The sequence below is a fragment of the Aricia agestis genome, chromosome 8 (assembly GCF_905147365.1).
Source record: "Aricia agestis chromosome 8, ilAriAges1.1, whole genome shotgun sequence".
Lineage (NCBI taxonomy): Eukaryota > Metazoa > Arthropoda > Insecta > Lepidoptera > Lycaenidae > Aricia > Aricia agestis.
This window is the reverse complement of record NC_056413.1, coordinates 13,932,142-13,952,680: the sequence shown is the minus strand read 5'-3', so window position 1 is coordinate 13,952,680 and position 20,539 is coordinate 13,932,142. Positions and strand designations below refer to the sequence as shown.

The 20,539-nt window shown below is 35.1% G+C and overlaps 1 protein-coding gene across 4 annotated transcripts in view; it reads right to left on the bottom strand.

Annotated features, from left to right (window-relative positions):
- The window catches only part of LOC121729551 (disabled homolog 2-interacting protein), a 224,627-nt gene that overhangs the window by 75,102 nt on the left and 128,986 nt on the right, over nucleotides 1-20,539 (bottom strand). For 2 of the 4 annotated variants that reach the window (XM_042118100.1, XM_042118102.1), the window contains one exon: nucleotides 12,584-12,760. The exons of the other annotated variants lie outside the window; for them this stretch is intronic. In XM_042118100.1, coding sequence (XP_041974034.1) covers nucleotides 12,584-12,719 — 136 coding nt within the window. In that variant the 5' untranslated portion in view covers nucleotides 12,720-12,760. The remainder of the gene's footprint in view (nucleotides 1-12,583; nucleotides 12,761-20,539) is intronic. 4 annotated transcript variants of the gene reach the window in all.

Below are 20,539 nucleotides of genomic sequence, written 5' to 3'. Positions count from 1 at the left end.
ATAAATTGTTATGATACATAGCTTTTGTTAATAAAAAAACTTAATGAATAGCATAAACTTATATGTTATATATTTTAAATAGTCGCTTAATAGATAGATAAAAATTACAACAAATTAATATGGTGCTTTCCAGTGTGTACATTTTATTTTAATCATTAAGGTTAAGGTATAATTTATACCAAAGTCAAAATGTTTTATTCAAAATATTTTTTTTCAAACACTTTCTGAACGTTGATTCTACTGGGGCTTACCACCAAAGCTTAAGGTAAAAGGTATACAATATGCGATTAGACGAGGGCCATCAAAATATTATATCGACGAGCGAGAGAAAATCCGTCGTAAACATTCACTTGCGTTTGCGATATGAACATAAAAATAACATGGGAACTCTCAACTCAGATATAAAACAAAACAATTAAAATGTTAGACAAGCCAAACAATAACAGTTACAAAGTAAACTTACAATCAATTACGGATTCGTCACGGTGTTCCTCGGTGAGACTCCAATTTCCAACGGACCAAGACTATTTAATCGTTGTAAACACAAGTATCAAACTCTGATAGTTTTTCTATCATGAAAAAACAACTTTCGTTGGTGAAAATCGATTGTCGAATGAACTGAATGGTCAGCACTTTCACGTAACTTATGTAAGAAATAACTAGGACTTGCATCAAAAATCACGTTATACTAGTTACATTATTCCAGTTAAAAATACAATATTTGCCAATCCATAACATTTTGTACGAAATTCATTCATGCTTTTTAAATAGGATTGTCGAAAAATATTTTTTTTCATTAATAGCCGTACTAATAATATAAAAATGCGAACTGATTTAGATGAAATTTTGTATAGAGATACATAGGTATCTCTAAGTTTTTAATCATTAATTATTGAATTAATGATTAAAAACTTACCCGAGAGTGGTACCAGACTCCTGCTACATTTAGGTATAATATAATCTTTTTCTAAACAGTAATTTTATTCTAGTTCAGTGGCGTGTTACGAGTGATTCTCTCTGTGATTCCAATTCCTAAGCGAGGATCGAGTGTTTCAGATAAATCATATCGATCTATCTCGCTTATGTCCGCCTGTGCTGTACTTTGAGAGACGGAAAAGACACAGGATAAGTTTTTTGCGGAAAAATGTGCGGTTGAGGCGCGAGCGGTAGCCATTTGAATATTTCTACAAGCAGTCGAATCGAGAAATAAATTATATAAATCCTATTTCTGAATGTAAATATTTAGAAAGTCTTTAATAAAGTATCTCAAATGGTTTATTGGACGTAAATTAAGGAAGGTATCCGAAATATTCTGGCTAGGGCGAGAGATGAGAAGATTAATGCTGAGAAGTTAAGCGCTGCAGCCGGTCGCACCGTAAACAAAGCTAAATTTAACCGTGTGGCTACTGACTAACGGGACAGATTAACTATAGCGGAGCCAGCAGAGTAAGTATAAAATAAATAGTATTCAAGATCCATATCAGCTAATTAATCTATCAGAATCTACCTCGGTGAAAAAAAGCGGAGAGTAAAAATAATTTGTAAATCATACGATACGGTAGAGTAGATTGATAGAGAATGAAAGTTTATTAAAGAATTTTATTATTATGTACTTTAATAAAAAGTTTCAAAGAGTTCTAATAAAAAATCTCTTTATTTTTAATTGTTATATTTATTGTAGTATCCTTGGTTGTCAAGCTATTCTAAGGATCGATCGATCGATCGATATCGGACCAGGATTTGTCCTTGAATGCTTTGGCATTGTTAGCCATTAAAATTAAAAATGGCCACAATCTAACTCATGGGCTTTTTTAATTTTAATGGCTGTTTAAAAACCATAAAAAATATGCTACTGCCACAAAATATATATTTATTAGTATTGCTAACTACTGCATCGTATGATCGTATCGTATATCTTTGAAAGAATCGATTCATTTTGTACGGCGTCAATATTGATTCAGAGAAGTGGAACACGACGAAAAAGACGTGGGGAGCGAAGGACTTGTGTGAGTCACTGTACACGTGTCTTGAAAGTACTCATTATCACGGATTGGACTTTGTGAAGCACACGAGAAAGAATATAAAGTATTAGACACGCAATTTCTTACACCGATAGATTTGTTTCCAGCTACCAGACGCCAGCAGTGTCGTTGTGACCAAAATGTATACGTGGGAGAGCCATGTTTCGGCACGAATGGGCCGACTCGACCGGAGAAATACCTCACAGAAAACCGGCGTGAAACAGCGCTTGCGCTGTGTTTCGCCGAGTGAGTGAGTTTACCGGAGGCCTAATCCCCTACCCTATTCCCTTCCCTACCCTCCCCTATTCCCTTCCCTTCCCATCCCTACCCTCCCCTATTACCCTATTCCCTCTTAAAAGGCCGGCAACGCACCTGCAGCTCTTCTGATGCTGCGAGTGTCCATGGGCGACGGAAGTTGCTTTCCATCAGGTGACCCGTTTGCACGTTTGCCCCATCGTTTATTTCATAAAAAAAATCGATTATCGTGCCGGAACCGTACGTTTGTCTGTGATGAAAAGTATCCTATGTCCTTCACCGGGCCCGGGACGCAAAGTAACTATTTGGGCTGGAAATACAGCAAAATCGGTTCAGCGGTTTGGGCGTGAAGAGGTAACAGATAGACAAACACGATGTCGCATTTATAATATTAGTATGGACGATATAATAATATGTTAGCCACAACTTTAATCGCGCAGATATTTTGTTTTAAATCGCATCAAAAACCGAACGAATACGAATTAAATATACTTCTGATTGATACTCATTAGTAATGAGTATCAATCAGAAGAATATTATAGTCATTAGTCATTACTATCATTACACCGAATGGCACATCTGCAGAACAGCCTCATAAATGTGTCGCTGTATTTTTTGGCACGATCTCTCGACGAGAACTAGGCCAAACCGTGACGTCCATAATATAATGGCTGGTTATAAATCTTTGTTAATAGGTAGTTTTTGGACAGGCAAATGTTATAATAATATTTGCAAAAATAATAATAATTTGAAGAACCTTTTTGAATAATTTGCGTTTAATTATGAGTCTAAAATGTCAGTAAATATAAATACAGAGATTCATGAATGATATTACATACTTATAAATCCATAAGCATGTCTTAAATCTTCACAAATATTCTATGTATCAAGGGATCATAAGCGTGAATGCTTAAAACGCAGCGCATAATATGATATAAGGAAACTTTTTGTGTACCTATTGCAACGTACGGCATGTAAGTCCATCTCTAGATATCCCTAATTAGTGCATACTCTTTTTAGTTTTTACTTTCTGTTTGAAGTGCAGCTTCCAAAGGTGGACCTTTTAGTTTGTTTTGGTAGGGATAAACACTGCCACATCCGACACGGCGGTTCCCAGAAGGCGGGAATTTAAAATACATTCGTAAACAAACATGTTCACGCATTCGAAATAGAATGGGAAAGGGTGGCTCAATTCTTCTGTCTGGTACTAATTTATGTTGGTAGAGCCAGGTACAGCAACCTAAATCGTAATGTAGGGTAAAATATTTAAGATTTGACTCTTACAAATCTATCTTACCCATGTCATAGTCCCTAGCTTTATAAAGCATTTAAAAATATACATTTGCTGCCTTTCGACTTAAAAAGATATTTCTGTTCTATACAAAAGTGCGAAGGTCTTACAATAGTTACATCTAGACTTTAGAGTAAATCAATTCTGCAAAGTCTCGACTCTCGGAGTCTCGACACGAAATAAAAAGGTTTTACAAGAAACGTTGGGAGTTTTTATCTCCCGATTAGAAAATTGTATTTTATTATTATAACTACTATTTTAAGTTAACAATATTTGTAAAACTAATCCTGTGTGTGTAATCTTCAAGAAAAATAAATAATTAATATAATAGCCAATAGGCTTGTGAACTTTTTTGTGGACTTCCAGCAAGTTGTAAAGTGACAGCTGTTGGCACCTAACGAACTTTGCGAAATCAAAGTGGATGAATTTTGTTCCTGATATTCTGCGAATTGATTTGATTTTGATTTTGAACTAATAACAATAGAAACCCAGATTGAAGCAAGTGCTTGCTCAAGACTTGTCGTTGTCTATTCCAATTGTTAAATAAGTCGGCATTTAAACGTAAAACGGCTGACATATCGTTAATTGTTACAGATGCTCACATGGGCAGTGAAATTAGTGGGCATGTCGTTATTCCGGTCAGCGCGCAGCCCTGCTCACCGGAAGTGCAGCGCACGACACAGCATCCACATCCGGTGTGTAAATTACAGTCAGCAAAAAAATATGGCCGAATACAAAATTAAAGTGTGTATTGCAGAAAATCTATTGAGAGAATAGAAGTATTTTACCTACTATGTCACTGATTGCTTCGATTGATTGAGTTTTTTTGACTAACTTAATCTGAACTTGATATCTAATCTTTTAGCTCCTCGTGAGTAAAAAGATCCACATTATACTTCTATACAACCGTTATACAATGTTTTGTCTTTTTCTGACAAGCCACGCAAGACCAAGGTCTGCAAGTTAAAGAAAGGTACAGTAAGATACTTTCAACTGTAAAATTCTCTGGTCCTGAGGCCGTAGCCAAAGTCCCTTTCGTTAAAAACGATGACGAAATTCGTTTTCAAAAATTATGGGATTTGACATAAGTCTTCGCAAGCGAAATGTCATTTAGCGATGACGTATGTCAAACCGCATACATTTTGATAATGAATTTCGTCATCGTTTTTAACGAAAGATACTTTGTATAAGGGGTCTGGTCTTTTTTGTTGGCTGTACAGTGTACAATGTACAGGGTGCAGTTAATTACTAGGGATTCGGTCCCACGCCTTTAATTTACTTGTATGTGTCAGTGAATAAGTCCAGTTTGTAAATAATGACTTTGAAGTATAGTTATCGCACTAGTAGTATACAATCAAGTAAATTAGTAACAAGAAAAGAAAGTTGCGACAAAAATCGTGTAAGAACCGTACATTTTCCCGGGATAAAATGTATCCTATGTCCTTTCCCGGGGCTCAAAGTATATATATACATATAAAATTTCAGCAAAATTGGTTCAGCGGTTTCGGCGTGAAGTGGTAACAGACAGACACACTTTCACATTTATAATATTAGTATGGAAGTATGGATTTTTAACAGTTTCATAGCTTTCAACACAATTCAAACAGGCACATTCTGTATATAGAACACTAAAATGGCGATGGACAGGCATATGTTCAGAGAAAGGCAAGAGAAATGGACCCGCATAATAACGTATCCAAGAGACGGTAAAAGAAGCAAAGGTTGACAAACGAAAATATGGGAAGATGATCTGAAAAAGGTGGCTGGTACAGAATGGATCCTAGTTGCAAAGGTCAGAGAAAAATGGAAATCTTTGGAGGAGGCATATGTCGAAAGACAAGCTGTTGCAAAAAAAAGAAATCACCCGAACGCCGTTAAACTTAGAATAATTTAAGTATAATAAATGTTTAGTTAAAATTAGATTAAGTTATAGTAAAATAATGTTTTATAAGTTTACAGCAATAAAGGCTAATTTTATTTTATTTACTATCGATTTTTAACAGTTTCATAGCTTGAAATCATAGTCAAAAGTCTAGTTTGCCATTTTACGTAAATGGCAAATGTAGAGCAAAAAATACGACCTATTTTGAGTAACTTTTTGTGTTGGATTCTGCACATTGCATATAACGAAATAAACTATTATTACAAAATTCATGAATAAATCCTAAAAGGTTTCCTCATATAAGAAACTGACGTAAAAATAATTTAATTTTAGAATTACAAGCGCATAAACATACATTTTAAGTTTATTCTAACTTAACTCAATTTTTTCTTGTAAAGGTAAGGTAAAACTCAATTTTTTTGTCTCCAAGGAAAATTTCAGGTACAAAACTAAGTTCCATATTGAAATTAATTAGAATAACTAGATATGTACGAGTATCGTATGGTGCGAATTACCATGTGTATTGTGTACTGCGGTAGAAAGCGTGACGTCCACAATTTGGCTGACTTACTATAATTGCTGACACGCTCGAATGGAACTTACCTGGAACAAGAAAACACATTAGCACAATTTCACAACATATAGTAGAATTATGGACATAATTAAATGGGGTAAAGACTGACGAAAAAGTGTACATCTAGCCAACAGGCAACACGACATGAGTGAAGCGATAAAGGTAACGTGTTGGCTAGGGGCTCTGAAGGCTGTACCCTAAATAATAACAATAAATCCATTAATGTAGAGTCGATAAGATTGCGATGCAGTCTCGTTTAATAAAATATGATCTACAAATATTAAACCTATGAACAAATCACATTGTTTTTTTTAATGAAATAAGGGGGCAAACGAGCAAACGGGTCACCTGATGGAAAGCAACTTCCGTCGCCCATGGACACTTGCAGCATCAGAAGAGTTGCAGGTGCGTTGCCGGTCTTTTAAGATGGAATAGGGTAATAGGGGAGGGTAGGGATGGGAAGGGAAGGGAATAGGGGAGGGTAGGGAAGGGAATAGGGTAGGCGATTGGGCCTCCGGTAAACTCACTCACTCGGCGAAACACAGCGCAAGCGCTGTTTGACGCCGGTTTTCTGTGAGAACGTGGTATTTCTCCGGTCGAGCCGGCCCATTCGTGCCGAAGCATGGCTCTCCCACGTATAAAATTGATAAAACTCAGAAGTTCAGAACAAACGTTCGAAGTTAGCTTGATAAGATTGGAACTGGATGGAAATTCGAACCTGTAGGATAAGGATACAATTTCCTAAACTTTTAATGACATTAAAACCACTGGCGATTAGTATTTTCTTTGTTATTTGTAAACCAAAAGATTATGTAGTTAAAGTAAGCCACAGATTATACGGGTTTATTCGCTTGAGGGATCATGTTGTAAAAGACTAGTTTCAATGCAAAACACTGCACAGAGTATTACAGCAAAAGCAAAATAATGAACGTTGTATAGAGTACGTACAATTTCCATATCGAATGTTTTTAAGATTTGAGCCTTATGGCTATGGTAATAAGATGGAAAGACTGTACAAAACAGAGCTCAGACAGACGGTCTGACTCAGCCACTAATAGGCAGCTGATTCATTGTTTTCATCTGCATAATTAAAAGACGCGTTCACGTAGTCTGCCTTTAGTGTGTAGGATGTTCCTACACACGAACTCTATAAGTCTCTACAATATGAAGAACGTTCCTAGTATGAAAGTGTAAACTGGAAACGGGAAACATATTTTCATAATAAATATATAAAATATATTCCAACTCTTACTATATAGTACGTAAGTTCTACTGCTTGTGCATTATATACTTTAAATAAGTCAAAAAAAATTTAAAAGAAACAAAACCAAAACAAAAAATTTGATACACTAAATTGGGAGATGTTTTTTTCAGAATAACGTTAACCGAATTTTAAAAATCAAGAAAGCTATTTTAAGAATAAATAAAATAGTAATGTAAACAGGCAACAGCTTTTATACATAAACAATAAATAATTGTAATTGAATTCAATGACTTAATTCATAATTGGTAACTTAATTTTTTAATCATTACTCATTAGCAATTATTACAGTTTAGTTTATTTAAATAATTTATTCGGTTACAATAAAAACGCGTATCCAGCTTTTGAAATCGCTTCGGAGAGATCGACTGTAAAAACATCGAAGAATTTTGTAATGATCGTCTTCCGAACGAAGCAGTAACTAGTTTTTGTAAAAACTTGCGCCGTGTCCAGTTTGTGGTCCTTTACACGGTCTTTGGACTTTTGTATTTTATAAGAGCGCTGTTTGCGAGTTATTGACACCTTTCACCAAATTGAAGAGAATTTTTATGAAGTAGATTAGTTGCCACTATTAGCGACTAGGTGCGCTGTTTAAGTAACAAACAAAATATTATGTACCTACATATTTTTACGTCCTCACTCATCATGTGATAAGTGGAGAAAAATCTTACTAGGCGCTCGAAAACATAAATTAATGGTCTTTTTGATCTGGTCTCAAAGTAAGCCGCGGCACTTAAGGCGAGGATAAACCCCAATTTGTTATTCCGCGACTTCCGGCTTACCTAGTTCCAATATAATAACGAAGTTTTAAAAAATATGAGATATAAAGCACAATATTTAAAATACCTTAAACCATAAACATTTTAATAAAACGTAATACTTTGGCTGTAATTTATTTACAAACTCACCTCCGATAAAAATCTATTTCATCGAAATATAAGTATTAACTAGGATAATTATACATTTTATTTGAATAAATTGTTAGTAAATCTATATTAAAAATTCTTTAACCGAACAATTTTGTTTTTTAATGTTTATTTCCAAAGATATTTAATAAAAAACATGAAAAATCCGCTCGAGTGACTACAGTTTTATGCTATGCTAAAATGAATCTTATTGCGATACGTATACGCTTGGTCTTTTTGTGTGCAAAGTTATCGTTTTGGATTGAGATTACTCCCCGCCTTAAGTCTTAGTGAGGGATTGTAAAAAAAATAGTTTCCTACTCGCACTGTACTCTGAGTCAAAATTGGATAAATGCCGCTGGAGATTCTTATACATATTTGATTTCCTGCAATAACTAATTTTCTTCGTTTAATATGCTTTAAGTAACTTCTTCTTTGATAACTTATAAAAATTATGCAGTTGGAAATGTTTATATTTCATTTCCTGCAATAACTAATTTCCTTCGTTTAATCTGCTTCAAATGACTACTTATTTAATAACTTATAATCTGATCTCTCGCGTTATGTATTTCAATTAAAACATAATGTAGGTTTTATTATAATAAATATTACTTAAGAGATGACTTAAGCGCGCAGTAAATTAAGGCCATTAGCTCACATGCGACGTTTTACGCCATGGAACTCATAAGAAACACAGTGTACTCATAAACCGACGTAAGCCTCTCATTTTTCATACAATACCCTTTTGTGCTTGGTGCTTTGATAAATTATTATCTTTGTTTATTATGTTGTTACTCTGTGTATTTTATTTAATCGAGCTAAAAAAGGTCTTATATAAAAACATAGAACATAAACCCAAGCATTTATTAAACAAACCCATGAGTGTCTCTCACACAACGATAATAATTGGTCTACAACGCTACAAGGATGTTTTAACACCGCCATCTTGTAAACTGTAGTGTTATGTCATAATATGTGACAGAAATTCGCACCCATCCATACTAATATTATAAATGCGAAAGTTTGTCTGTTAGCCCTTCACGCCCAAACCGCTGAACCGATTTACCTGAAATTTGGCATGTAGATCTTTGAGTCCCGAGAAAGGACATAGGATACTTTTTATCCTGGAAAAATGTACGGTTACCGCGAGATAGACGAAGTTTTGGCGCAACGAAGTTGCGGGCGTCATCTAGTATGTACATATTTTTTATCATTTTTTACAAAAACTAGGAGAGTCACTCTATATGTTTAATATACAATGCTACAAGAATTTGGCTCTAGCCTCTCTAACGGCCTTTCCCAATATTTGATCTATCTCTGGTTTTGCCCTACTAGAGATAGGAATAGCTCACAATTGACATTAGAGACATAAATTTTATGTCAATTATGAGCTATTCCTATCTCTAGTAGGGCAAAACCAGAGATAGATCAAATATTGGGAACGGCCGTAAGTAAATATCAAAAAATAACTTTTATTTACTGACGAGTGACGGCCGCACTCAAAGACATATTTTGATGATTAAACTTCAATTTAATGTTAAGTATAAAAAAGAGTTTGACAAATAATGTAGGTACATGGGGGTAAGCCGTAAGCCCCATATAACTATAATGCAGATTTTAACATTAAGGGCCTGTTTCACCACTTTCTGATAAAGTGCCTAATAGGCTACTCACAACTTTTTTGACAGATTCTCCATATACTTGATCTGTCAAGTTAATTAGTAGATAGCCTTATCAGGAAGTGGTGAAACAGGCCCTTAATGTGTTAAAATCTTTATAACAGTTATAAATAATGAATATTCGTATCTGAGTTCGGCATCAGTATCAGTTCGGTATCAGTAAGGAACATAGATGTGGTAGAGTGTAGACGAAGGACCTTCAATCTGGCGCCCTGTCTCTACATTCCTATTAATTATAAAACTTATCTCTACCTAATTATCTCCCATAGAAAAAATACGATACGCATCTAACGTATTTTTTCATTGTTAGTCAACTGACTCTTTCGTAATGGCAAATATTTTCACAGTTGATGCATTGTCGGATCGTTGTGCAACCGCCATTTGCAATTAGCCTGTAGCCATGGAAACCGTGCCGTGGGACGTATTGTGCACAATATGGCGACGAAACTTCATATGAATAATATTATAAGTAGCAAAAAATTGTTACAGATCTACAGGGCTGTTTTGGCGCGCCAAAATTAAAACTTCACTCAGTCACTAGTGTTACACTCACGCAAGCTGCGAGAAACTCAACGCCTCCTATCAATATCATCGTTTTGCATAATTATGTCATGATTATAATAATACTTATGCATTAATAGAAGACACCAGGCCAATTTTAGTGGTGTTTAGAATCTCTTATTTTTTCTGTCATTTTTATAATAACTTACCCATAGTAATATATAAGTCAATAAACTTACCAGATTTTTTGTAATTTAAGGGATCAGCAGAACCGCTGTCAAAAGCTAGTATAATATGCAGTAAATAGTAGCCATAACTCCATACTGCACCTCAGAGAGAGTAATCAACTAATTTCAAGTTTCCCTGTACAGGGGAAGCATTGTTCTGCGTACAAAAAGGTACAGGCTGTCCTTTCACGCGTTCTGCCACGGACAATGACAATTGTTTACGTATAAGCTTACAAGGGCTTGAGCCGTAACCGAAAGACTTGTTTTGTAATGTGAAAAAACCAACATCATCCGTTTATAACTGTAGGGTAAGACGAGATGATAAGCATACGTGTGATTATTATCATATATCAGTATTAGTTATATATGTAATATAAATGATAATAATCCGTACTCATATCATAATAACAAAAGTATGACTATCTGTCTGTTTACCTGCTTTATCTGACCGCTGAACCGCGGAACCGAGTTAATAAAGCTAAAGATCCAGAAAACGATTCTCTCACATATACGCATTACGCACTGCTAACATCCTATAAATCAATTATGAACAACGCAAATTAAATTTAAAGAAAAATATAAAACACTAGACGTTCCGCGCAGCTTCACCCGCGTAAATTAGATATTTCACAGATAAATTAGTACACAAAAAAGCCTATGATCCTTCACGTGGTTTACTTCTTATCTCACCCAAATAATAGAAAAAATGCTCTAGTAGTTCGTGAGACAATTAATTCTCCCCTTTCAAATAATTCCCCCCGTTCTTCGCTCCTATTGATATTAGCGTGATAAAATATATCGTATAGCCTTCCTCGATAAATGGGCCAACTAACACTGAATTAATTTTTCAGATCGGACCAGCTGTTCCTGAGATTAGCGCGTTCAAATAAGCCCTTTCAAATAAATTTCCCCCGTTTTTTCCACATTTTCCTCTATTTCTTCGTTCCTATTAGTCTTAGCGTGATAAAATATAGCATATAGCCTTCCTCAATAAATGGATCTTACACGTACTACTATTTATATTCTGTGCTAACATTGAAAGATTTTTTTTAAATCGGACCAGTAGTTCCTGAGATAAGCGCGTTCAAACAAACAAACAAACTAACTAACAAACTCTTCTGCTTTATAATATTATATAATAATAATAATAATATAGATTACAAAATTTTGATGAAACTAAAAAATGTAGAGTTCGTTGCACTTTATTTTTATGAACTAAACAAAAGACGAATTTTCATTTGAATTTGATACTGATAAAGCATTTGATATTATTTTTTAACGCTGCTCTTTGTTATCCTCGCCGCGGGTCACGAAAGTAGAGTCACGGAAATCTATCGGACACCACTTTTGAACTTTATTTCTATATCAATAAGGACGAAAGGTTGCATCGGGTTAGTCAACAACTGTACAGTCGGCAGAACCATGCAGATTAACCTTATTTAGCTGGCGACCGTCGAATCACAAACACAATAGAGTGAATCATATTTTTCTCACAACGTCGAATGGCATTGGCCACTGTAATAATTGTATGAATTTTCCCGCTTTCAAGAACGCTATTATATCAAACTACAGCTATTTTTCATTCAAACAAACAAATACACGGTCATATTTTCATAATAATATTAAAATAGCTTCATTTAAATTTCTGTAAGTCGTTAAAACCATAAAGGTAATATATCATTAACTTTATGGTTAAAACTTTCCTGTTCTGAGGTTCAAACTGATAGAGCTCTACTTTGCATTTCAGTGTTACTAGCGACATCTGCTCTGGAGATTGAAAATGGGAGTCGGGACATTTAATTATTTAATTAAAAAATATGTTTCATCATATTATAAATCACAGTTCATTTATTAATATTTATTACTATAATAAAACACAATATCTAATCATGAATATAAATTAATTGCTCTATTATAATAGGAATTTTAAAAAGTCATTGCGAATTACGCTGCTAAGCGCCATCTAGTGTCCAGTAGCCGTACTTACATGCTCGTAACGCGTCGAGAGATGGCGGTAGTGTCGCCGCGCTCCCGCCCTGCATCGCCGCGATTGCGGCATAAGATCCTTGGTCACATGGCAGATCACCAGATTTTCTTTTCTTGTTGATTATGGATTTCCACATTTTGTTGTTGTATTTATTATTCACATTTTTCACTCATTGCACTATAAATGAAATAATTGTATTGATATCAGCTGATAGATGTTGTTTGAAACTTATTTAAGTCGGTGTCATGTAAAAAGTATTTAATTTGAACATTTTTTTTTTCATTTCCTTGACCGACAACTACTTTTGCTATCACATATCATGGAGAAAAATATACATTCGTCTATGCACATACCTACGTATATTACATTCATATTATTTCCCTACCCAAGAGAATAATAAGAATTGCAATAAGCATATGGCGACAAATGATAGTGCAGGAGCCGGGCAACATGTGTGATGTGTGACGTTCAATGAACAAGGGGCACTGCACTGCAAGTCATTATCTAGAGGTTATTTCGATTCATTCACGACTCGAGTACAACGTCTTGGCAATTGGCATATCATCATAATATTTCTTAGAAGAAAGTATTTTATCCGTGAGAAGAAATGTGATTAGAACTTAGAGAATTCTAAACAAAGTATATTGCTAGATGTCGGCCGCAACTCCTTTTTTTTTTTAATGAAATAAGGGGGCAAACGAGCAAACGGGTCACCTGATGGAAAGCAACTTCCGTCGCCCATGGACACTCGCAACATCAAAAGAGCTGCAGGCGCGTTGCCGGCCTTTTAAGATATATAATAGGGTAATAGGGGAGGGTAGGGAAGGGATTAGGGTAGGGGATTGGGCCTCCGGTAAACTCACTCACTCGTCGAAAGTGCTGTTTCACGCCGGTTTTCCGTGAGAACGTGGTATTTCTCCGGTCGAGCGGGCCCATTCGTGCCGAAGCATAAGCCTTTGTACCAAAAATCGTTTATCGCGCGGGAACCGTAGAATCATCTAGGATAAAGAGTACCCTATGTCCTATCTGGGACTTAAGTATCTCCATATCAAATTTCAGCAAAATCGGTTCAACCGTTTTGAGACAGACAGACACACTTTCGCATTTATAATATTAGATAAGTTTACTGTAAATTGTAATTTGGCTAATTTCGGTTAAAGTTTATCAACGTCCCTTCAAAAGAGTCGAAACTTTATACTGACAATAATAATTATATTATAATTCAATTCTTGGCACGTCTCACGGTTTTGACTATAGATCAATTTTGCGGTCACTCAAATGCAGATATTAAACATTCAAATCATTTCTTCGCCTATTTCACGCATTAAAAAAACGGTCTGTGAACCATATACAGTGGTAGTAACGGTACGTGACCGTTTTCAAAATACATCGCAGGTGCATTCGCTCCACCTCATAGTTATAACACTTCGTATATGATGGTATAACGCATAATCGTGCCTAAATATTATATTTGATTTCCATCATCATCTTCATTGTCATGGTCAAAAAGTTCATCACAAACACACTTTCGTCGGTTTAAAAAAAAGATAATATTTGATTAGTTATGTAACTTATGTAGCTACTTATCAATTAAGACAAAAGAGGATTTACAGCCGCATTCAGTGGTATTGAAATTTGAATTATTAATTAACAGAAAATGTATTGAGTTTATGTCAAAATTAGCATTAAATTAATTTCAATAATAATCACTTTGGTTGGGTTGCACCAGAGGCGTGGTTGAAGTTAAAGTTATGGTTATAGTTAAATGTGGCGTCCTTTAGCTTTAACTTAAACCTTAACTTTAACCGGAGAAATTCACAGATATCTGTTGCGTTTATTTTTTTTATTGAAGCTACAGGTAACGGGGTTGAGGGTAATAAAAAATTGAATTATCCGTAAAAATCGACAGGAAAAATATAACACTGTAAAACATAGTAAAGTTTCAGATACACGTATGTGCGGATGTTAGATATGGCGTCCTTGGACGCCATATTTAACTTTAACCAAAGATTTGACATTTTGCACTGTAGTTACAGTTAAAGTTACAGTTATAGTTAAAGTTAGTTGGTGCAACCCAACCTAATTCTCTCTGAGTCTGGCCGTTATAGACGTTAATGTTGATAATAAATATAATCCTATACACAAAATTTATTATATTAATTGTCTAATCGTTTTTCTACGCCTCTTCTGAACTCTACAGTAGCTATGTCTCTATCTAAAGACATTGCCACCGCTACAGTTACATAATTTCGTGCTTAATATCACACTGAGCGATCAAATTGAGGATGATTGAGCTACGTGCCCTGCCAAGTGTCGCCCATCAGAAAATGTCTCTCGATATTAAAAGTTATGGCTGATGAAAATTGCTGAATTAAAATGAAATAGGCTTTTAAAATTCCTGAATCAATTGACGTTAACGTAACCTTGAACCGCAATGAGTGCAATGAGCTGTTGCTGAATTGATATTATTAAGTATAGTAATTTGATTTTTTTAAGCATGGTGAAGAAGCCTTGGCAATTGCATGTCGACAAATAAACCTAAAACTTTAAAATCACCATCGTATCTTATACTTTATATTATGCGTACTCTCTATGTTGGCCTATGATGTACCAACAAGCGATTGCCCGTTGCTATGCCCCAGTTATGCCCCTTTACACGTTTGTAAAGGCGGGCTTTGAGTCCCGGGAAAGGACACAGGATAAAACCCGAAAAAAATGACGGTTCCTTCGCGATATACTCGTAAGAGTTTTAGCGCTACGGAGTTGCAGGCAACATCTAGCTGTCTATAATTTCTCATGACCAACGTTGATTGTGAAACGTGCATGCTATAGACCAGGGGTCACCAAATGGCAGACCGCGGTCCGCATCCGGACCGCTGACCCATTGTGTGCGGACCGAGCATGTTCAAAGATGATCTTCGTTCATCTTAGGACTTCAACATCTCCAGGACTTAATTAGCTCGTATAATTTAATCTATAGCGTGCACCAATATTTCACTCCAAACTTCAGTACAAATACGGAACCCTAAAAATGGTTACTTTTCACATTGATATCTAAAAATACTTTTGTAACTTCCTTAAGTACCTATGTTTAATATTTTTTTTATGTAAAATTTGTGGACCGCGAAGGTCATTTCATGTCTTAAAACGGACCCCGAGCGAAACTAATTGGTGACCCCTGCTATAGACCTTGCAATCAGTTAACCATCATAGCCCAAAATCCTACAATCAATATATTTATCGTCTTCAGATTTTCAAACTCACGTTTTTACCACACGATCGTTTCGTACATGAGCCTCGACGGGCATCTTTCTATTGTTTAAGGCGCACCAAATCGAGGGGGGCACGCGTCATTACGCGAACAGAATACAATAGTAGTAATTATACGGGGTATTTGTACTGCATAGTCAGCGTCCAACTCCAGACCGTCTGAAGCGCTGTGTACACTGTACAAGACTGTGTACACTATATACAATTGTCTAGGAGCTAGGAAGGAGAAAAATGCAACAAGTACTAAGAAGTTAATTCATACACATGACAGACCTACGTCATTTTGTCGCGTTCTTTCAAACCCAGCATGACCATTACTAACATTGAGTTGATAGAGCACGACCAAATCACATAATTTCTTCAGTCGTACAATTGACAACAATATTTATGTTTTCAGAAATATTCGAGGTAATCCTCAGATAAATGATTCATAAGCAAGTGGCCGACCAACTTTATTTGATCGGGCTACGTCAAGTCATTACCCGACCAAATAACAAATATCATCAGCCTATACATGTATGTCTATTATACTCTATAGAATTATTATATTCGAAGGATTGAAGTAGGTGGTTATAGTGAATGATTCATCAGCTGTGTTACACATACGGTGAAAATCTTGGGAAATTATTGTACAGCATTACTCATCATATGCTATTATGAATTTGAAAGTTTGAAAAGGGATGAATGTTTCTCACTCTTTTACGCAAAATCTACTAAAGGGACTTTAATTAAACTTGAGATGAGCAGCTATTTTAAAGTTTCTATTTATCGCAGTAAAAGGGGTATGAAAATTTTGGCCGACCTGTCTGTTCGCTATTGTGTTTTTTCGCGTTCATGAATATTTTTTCAAAAAAAAAAAATCCACAGCCGAACATAATATAACCTCCTCGTTTTTTTGAAGTCGGTTAAAATGGATAGCTAACATCAATACAAACAACAAATTATCTTGGACAAAACCACGTAAAGTGTCATATTTCGAAGATATGAGCTGCCGAAGTTTTACCAATTTAAGTTAATGCAACTTTGGCAGCTCAAATCTTCGAAATGTGACACTTTACGCGGTTTTGTCCGAAATTATTTTTTGTTTGTATTGATGTTAGCTATCCATTTTTGTAAAAAAATTTCGTGATCGCGGAAAAATACAATAGCGGACAGTAGGTCGGCCAGGCTCCTTAATAATATAAAAATCTTCGTACCCCTTTATCGTTACCGTGAAATGCCCTTTGCAAATCCTGAGAATCAGATCATATTCGCGTTGGCGGAGGCCTCTGGCATTAGAAAATATTGCATTATATCGGCAAACATCGTTAAATATCGTTTGTTAGTCATCATACCCACGCGCACGGGTAAAGTTTTAGTACCCATCCTACATCATCAGGTAAAGGTTATTTTTAATTAGAATGCAGTGACATACTTAAAATATTAAGTCACATTTTTGTTCACTGTAGTATCATACTATTGTTATTAATTCGTGTTGTTAAAACTGTAGCATAATATCACATTAAGATGCAATGTTATACATACTAGAGATCGCCCTATGGTCGAAATTCGACCTTAGTTTCAACGTCATTAGGACTCCTACCTACTTATATTTTGTAAAAAATATTAACTTTATCATTTTTTTTCAACTCTTGTATCCGGGACTTAGCTGATCTCAGACTGGCCGTGTAAGCATTGTCTAATAGTATCTTAGATTCAATAAAAAAAACTATAATCCATTTTCAATTTGTCAACTTGTTGTCAACAGACTTCAACCATATAATTCGTATGTATAGGCTTGTCACTCAAAAATCTGTCATTTCTCATGGTGTGTGTGTTGTAGTGTGTGTAAAGTTTTATTTATTAAAAAAATGTATGATAAAAGCATAATTTCAGAATAATATTAGCTCGATGCACTCCTTCACCATATAAACTATAACTGTGCAAAATTTCGTGCACCTGTGTTTCCCCATTTTTCGTAAAAAGGGTTACAAAGTTTTTCGTTCGCATATTAATATTATGATTAATATTTTTATTGGAATAAAGTCACAATTCAAAATGTTACACTTCGTTTTTATTTAAGATAAACATGATTGCGTATATCAAGTTTTTACAGAGTAAGAGATAGCTAAAGAATTCAAAATTGTGAGATAAAGTACGTAAATCTTACGACTAACTAACTAATATAATGAAGGATGAACCTTTGTGTCAGATTTATTGTTTAAATATCCTAATTAACTGTCTCAGGGTTAACGACCAAGGATGAACACAATTATAACAAACGTGTTAAGTACAGGGAAATAAACTGATTTAACTCATCATCAATAATAATGTAATGTTAAACGTTACTGACTACCGTATTATTCATTTGAATATGTTTATTACCAAATTCTCGTATTTAACTTGTGCTTTTAAACTACTGTAATTTAATTATAAACAAATTGTCTTAATCCATACAAATATTATGAATGCGAAAATGTGTCTGTCTGTCTGTTACGTCTTCACGTTCAAACCGCTGAACCGATTTTATACTTTGAGTCGCGGAAAAGGACATATTATAGGATACGTCTTTTATCTCGCAAAAATGTACGGTTCCCGCGTCACAAACGAATTTCGGCGCAACGGGGTTGCGGGCGTCAATAGGTTTATTATCATAAACCTATTGTTGGAGATTTGATCAGTTTTTCGCTTTGACGTCGGCGTGACTTAGGGTCAATTTATAAAAGCGCAGAGTCGAAGCGAAGCGAATTCCCAAAAACTGAACACAGAGAATTCAACCTTAACTCCAGAGCGTAACGCATACATTACTTCTGCGAGGCCAATCAGCGTTGGTCGGGCGCATCCACGCGAATTCGCGCGAATGCGCGCGCCTTTTTAGATTCTCAGAAGTAATAAAGTGCGTTAACGCTTTGGAGTTAAGGTTGAATTTGTTATGTTCAGTTTTAATAATTCGCTTCGATGCGCTTCGACTCTGCGCTAGTATAAATTGATATATTTTTAGTATTATTATGTGTCAAGACAGCATTAAAACCTTACCAAAACTCTATTCGGATCATTTAGCAGAATCATTACTTACAGATAAAGGTTTACAAATACATATTATATATTATATATGTATTACGTAAGGTTGCGGTCTGCTATGGTCTTGTGATCTGTGACCCTCAACCTTAAAATAAATTATCTTTAATATGTATTTTAATTTTTAACGCCTGGGACACCAGATAAAAACAAATAGGATTTCAATTAGTAATTCAATATCCGACTAAAAGCAAAAATAAAGTTTTCACGATATTTATTTCTGTAGAATTCGTAGTTTTAAAACGGTTTCCTATTTCCACTATTTTGTCAGTGAAATAAATGTTTTATTAACAGCACTTTCGAGGGATACCGACACTTTCATGAAATTCGTATTCATCACAGTAATATCACACTAATTTATAAAGGCGAAAGTTTGCGAGTGTTTGTTTTGACGTTTTTCACTGAAAAAAAAACAAATACAATTTTGCATGTTAGATAGAGTTCAGCGGGGCTAAAATGGTCGCTTTGAAGAATCATGATATGAATCATAATATGATTTATTTTTCTAAAATCGCGAAATGCAACTCTGCTTGCAATTCATTTTTGTATTTTTGTACTGATTTGACATTTGTCAGTTTGACAGTTTTGACAATTCATTTGCTGAATTGATTAAGAGGAATTGCTAAATGTGACCATTTTAGCCCCGCAGGTTGCATTAACCTTTAGACCACTCTCTTTTTCGAAAATGTACAGTTTTATCTAGAGATATCGTAATAAAAAGCCTGCGAAGCTAAAATAGTCGCTTTGAAGAATTACATTATGAATCATGTTATGATTCATTATTTTAAAATCGCGAAATGCAAGTCTGCTTGCAATTCATAACTAGTAATTCGTACCAATTTGACATTTGTCAGTTTGACAGTCTGGACAATTCAATTGCTGAATTGATTTAGAGGAATACTTGCTAAATGTGACCATTTTAGCCCCGCTGTTTTTGTTGAGTGCATATATTTCGCCAAAGGCGTCCCATCTCCGAATCCGAAATTTCGGTAGGAAACTATGATAAATCTGTGTAGTTTGCTCATGCCTGCAGATTTTTCCATTACGCGCAGTGACGGGAGTAATTAAAAATCGTCCTTTTATACGGAGCGATGAGCAATGCATCAACACGGGAAATTTGATGTCCGTCAGATGGCACGGCGCCAACATCATTGTTTGCCATTATCGCATTTTATAACTGGACATATACCTGGTGTTGCCAGGCTATGAAATCACCTGTTATATAGGGAATAATATATGTAATAGTAATGCGCAGAAATAACAGTTTTGCACATTTGGTGGGCCATATTAATTTCACGTTTAAAATGTGAGTCGATTGGGTATGAGAAAATCATAACTCTGACCTAGGTTAATACAGAAAAAGTACAGATAGGATGTAAAGATTTTATTTATGTATATCATTTTCTACTTAAAAACACCCTTTCCAAAAATAAAGAATAACTGTACCCTAAACAATGTTATTCTTAGTATGCAAAGATTGTTGGAATTTAAATGAGTATCATCATGGCAACACCGTTATCCTATGCAGACTATAACTAAAAATAAGGCTGCGTCATAGTTCAATGTTAGTAGTTATTACACCGGATGTAACAATACTGTATACTGTTTAAGTTTTATAACTGTACTGCA